The following is a 3922-nucleotide window of genomic DNA, read 5'->3' on the forward strand; positions in this document are numbered from 1 at the left end:
TTATCCTACGATTGACTTAATGATGTTTTTCGTGCAATTAACAGTCAGTAAATGGGGCAGGATGAAGTCTTATCCGATAATGCTGATTTTGCTTACAGAAGAAATACCAAATGCCCTTACTCCGGGAGTAGTTCGGCTTGCAATGTGCAGAAAATAGGACGTTCTTATAAGCACAACTTGTGTATGGGGAAAACAGATTTGTGCCAATGCAGGCAAAACCGGAGCAAGTGAGGGATGAGTCGGCCGGGTGTAGCAGTAAGGGAGAGATGCAGATTGGCATGGATATTTGGCGTGGAAATTTTTGTAGGTGTTTTTAAGGTGCCTGGTTCAGACAGCTAGTAAATTGTTCATTCAATTTTAAGGCTTTAACCAAAGTTATTAAAGGCAGAAAACCATGCGTAAGCGTTTGAAAAATTTCCTGTGTTGTTCCTGTACTCAGTGGTTAAGACTAATTTGAAATGCAAAAGAAAACTAAACACCTTTTTGTTTGATAGTATTTTGAAGACGATAGAAAACGGACAATATTAGTAAGAAATACTTGGCAATGTTTTTGTGTGGGGAGATGCCTTTATGTGGGACAGTGCATTGTTTTTCACATATTCTCTAGCATCTCTTGCGCATGGAGATAAAAGGACTAAATCACCTTTGCTGAAGTCAGTAATTTTATCAGTCCCAGCAATTTTATCTGGGCTCTGTAGTTTGTTCCCCTCCATTAGAAAGGCGAGTGAACCATCGGACGTGTGTTTTTTTAATGATAATGATATTGCCATGATCTGTTTACTGTTCCTACCCTCCCCGAGACTTAAAATTCTCAGTTGAGTACCAGCTCTGACAAGAAAGCAGATCTGAAATGAACCCCTTTTGCTGTGATGTAATAGGGAGGTGGCACTTTCCCTTCTGCTGTACAGAAACCGACGAGAGCTTTAAGTGCGAGCGCTGTGGCAAGGTTTTTGCCTACAAGTACTACCGGGACAAGCACCTCAAGTACACTCGCTGCGTGGACCAGGGGGACCGCAAATTTCCTTGTCATCTTTGTAACCGATCCTTTGAAAAAAGGGACAGGCTGAGGATCCATGTTCTCCACGTTCACGAAAAGCATAGACCTCACAAGGTGAGCCTGCTCCAGGGTCTCTCCGCAGTTACTGGCTCTTCCCGGGGATGGAGGGGTGGGTAATTAAGGCAATTGGGTAATTTTGGCCAAGTATTTTTTCTTGGTGTTCCCCTTCCAGTTTTCCTGACAATTCCCTGGTTGGACTGCTTTGCCTGTACAGGAAGAGTTTGTCTTGTGCAGCAGACCTTGGTAGAAAAATTTAACAGATTTTTAATGAAAATTCCACAGTCTCGGTGAGAGTTTGAAAAGAAACAATATTTCTCCTGGGCTTTTTGGGTGTTTGCATGTGGGTTTTGCTACTTCTGTTACACAGTGCAGGGCTAACTTGTGTTTGAAGGTGCTCCACTTCTCCAAGATCGGGAGAGATGGTATCTCATATCTCTCACACACACACACACCACCCACCCACCCCTTCAGTCGAGAATCGACAGATATCTGTGTCTGTTGGACAAAACAGGAATTTATGTGGATCAGATTTTAAATTGATGGAAGCAAATCTTTGCTGAAATACTTTCATCATCTCCACCAAACACCTCTCTGTAGCACTGGTTTTCTCTAGAACTGGAACTGGAAAATCAAGACATTTTGTAAAGGCTTGGGAAGAACAAGTTCCAGTGCTTGAAACTAGCACAGTTAAATGAGTCCTTAAAATCCTCCAAATCTGCAAATATTTCCAAATGTCTGGCAATATGTGAATTTTTCAGGAAAAGCTTTTGTAACTAAATTGGAAATACTGCAATGTTAGGAATACCACTTTGATTAAGTGACAGATAAAAAGCATTCTATTAAATATGAGGCATTAAATACGTAATTTTTCCCCTCTTTATTTCCCAGAGCACTTATTTTGGAATATTAAATTTATATTTAAAATATAAAATTTATTTGGAGTATAACATTTAAATATGTTAGAAAAGAGGGAAGATAAATTTGTTCTGAATATATTGCATTTATATGAGAACAGATCAACTCAAAACAAAGATGGAAAATGTGTTAGAAAAAAAAACCTTTCAAGTTCAGTCATAGCTTAGTTTATTTTGAAATTGTGAAAGATATTTCTTTCAAATTGTAGGGGAAAAGTTATTTTGAGGCTCATACAAATTTCACTGAATCAGTGCGTGTCTCTTAAACGGCTTCAGCCTCTTCTGAACTGGGTTTTTTCCTGTCGGATTGCTGGCTGCAGAGCACATGCCCCACAGCATGAAGGCGACAGCTACTTGGGAGGATGAAGGTGCTGTTTGTTTCACTCCAAAGTCTCCTTAGAGATTTGATCTCCAAGTGTCTTTCTCACATCACAGATCAAGCTGCAGGCTAAGTGCTGTGACTCACTATTTCTGAAAAATTATTTTTATTTTAAAAGGTCCTCTTAATTTCTTTTTTATTTTAGGAAGTTTATTTTATTTGTTTGAGCAAAACCTAAAAATAGCAACTAGTGCTTCATTTGTATTCTGAAGAAAAAATTATTTTACAGAAATTTTCAGGTTTTGATTACTGAAAGTCAATATTTTATGTAAATGTTCCAAAGGACACTACTTAATGAAACATTTTCAACCATGCACACAAAAAAAGCGTTGTAATTTTGTGTTATTTCCCTTTTTTAAAAAACCCTGCTCTTAAAATCAAAGTAAGATTCTGACTGTATTTCAAATTGTAACTGCTTAAATTGGTACTGTATTTGTATATACATAAACACATTAGTATATGTATATACATAAATATATGTAGGAAAATACATGCACACATCATCCACATACCTAATTTTTCTTTTTAGCTATGCTAAAAAGCTAGCTTCCTCTGAACTTTTATCCTTTTTTTTTTCCCCTCAGTGCTCAGTATGTGGGAAGAGCTTTTCTCAGTCCTCCAGCCTGAACAAGCACATGAGGGTTCACTCTGGGGAGCGCCCGTACAAATGTGTCTACTGCAATAAGGTAAGGGAAAGACTGGGCCTGTCCCTCTGCCCTCTGCTGCACTCAGCATCACATTGCACCCTGGGGGGGGAGTGGATATTTCAATGCCTGATACTTTCCTTTTTTCAATTTTTCTGTTTTCTTTCAAGAAAATGCCTTCTAGTTAAGTTGATAACCAGATGATATATTCTGGGCACAGTTGTGTTTTGAAGTGACAGAGCTGGCTAAGACTGAAGAAACGGGGTCGGGTGTGGAATTTGTGTTTAGTTCCACCTCTGTTTCAGGAATAAAGTCTAGAAAGCTCGACAGCATTTCAAATACCATCCAAGGCACACAGCTAGATCCAATATTCCCTTTTTTTCATCAGATGGGTAATTTTTGGTATTTCTGACTGCTTCTGGAATGCAGTGAATAGATTATTTGGCTGAATCTGCACGGCATCACTTTGTATATGCTTACCTTGAAATAACAAAGCAATTGATGTGCAACTGGTCATGGAAGTTTCATTTGAAAAAGAACATGAATAGAGGCATACAGCACTGATGAAAAAAGTGCTCAGCTGTTATTACCCTTCATAGGAGGGATGGTTCAAGTGAGCTCTCCCTGTGAGAGCAGTGACAGCTCTCCTAGCAGAGAGAGATCTCCTAGGTGATTGGGTACAGACTGCTGCTGGATGAGTATTGGTAGGGCTCCCGGTGCTACGGAGTGTCCATGCAATGCAGAAGCACTGTCAGCATGTAGTAAGGTGCTCCTGATTTTGGAGAGAGAGAATTTTTGTTTATGACTGGCTGGACTAACACAGAGCTGTAGTGTCCTGTAGTGAAGAATCTTAGAAGAAGCTTCTTTTGGCTACTGCCTTTTTTTTTTTTTTTTTCTCCCAGGCACTCTTAAAACTTGTAGGCAGAAT

At 39.3% G+C, this 3922-nt stretch overlaps 1 protein-coding gene across 1 annotated transcript in view; it reads left to right on the plus strand.

Moving 5' to 3' along the window:
- PRDM14 (PR domain containing 14) overlaps positions 1-3922 on the plus strand; it is a gene marked incomplete at its 5' end in the record, with an annotated part of 6696 nt that overhangs the window by 1147 nt on the left and 1627 nt on the right. The window contains 2 exons of the mRNA XM_010137819.1: positions 909-1111; positions 2935-3036. Coding sequence (XP_010136121.1) covers positions 909-1111; positions 2935-3036 — 305 coding nt within the window. The remainder of the gene's footprint in view (positions 1-908; positions 1112-2934; positions 3037-3922) is intronic.

This window comes from Buceros rhinoceros, unplaced genomic scaffold (genome assembly GCF_000710305.1).
Source record: "Buceros rhinoceros silvestris isolate BGI_N320 unplaced genomic scaffold, ASM71030v1 scaffold41686, whole genome shotgun sequence".
Classification (NCBI taxonomy): domain Eukaryota; kingdom Metazoa; phylum Chordata; class Aves; order Bucerotiformes; family Bucerotidae; genus Buceros; species Buceros rhinoceros.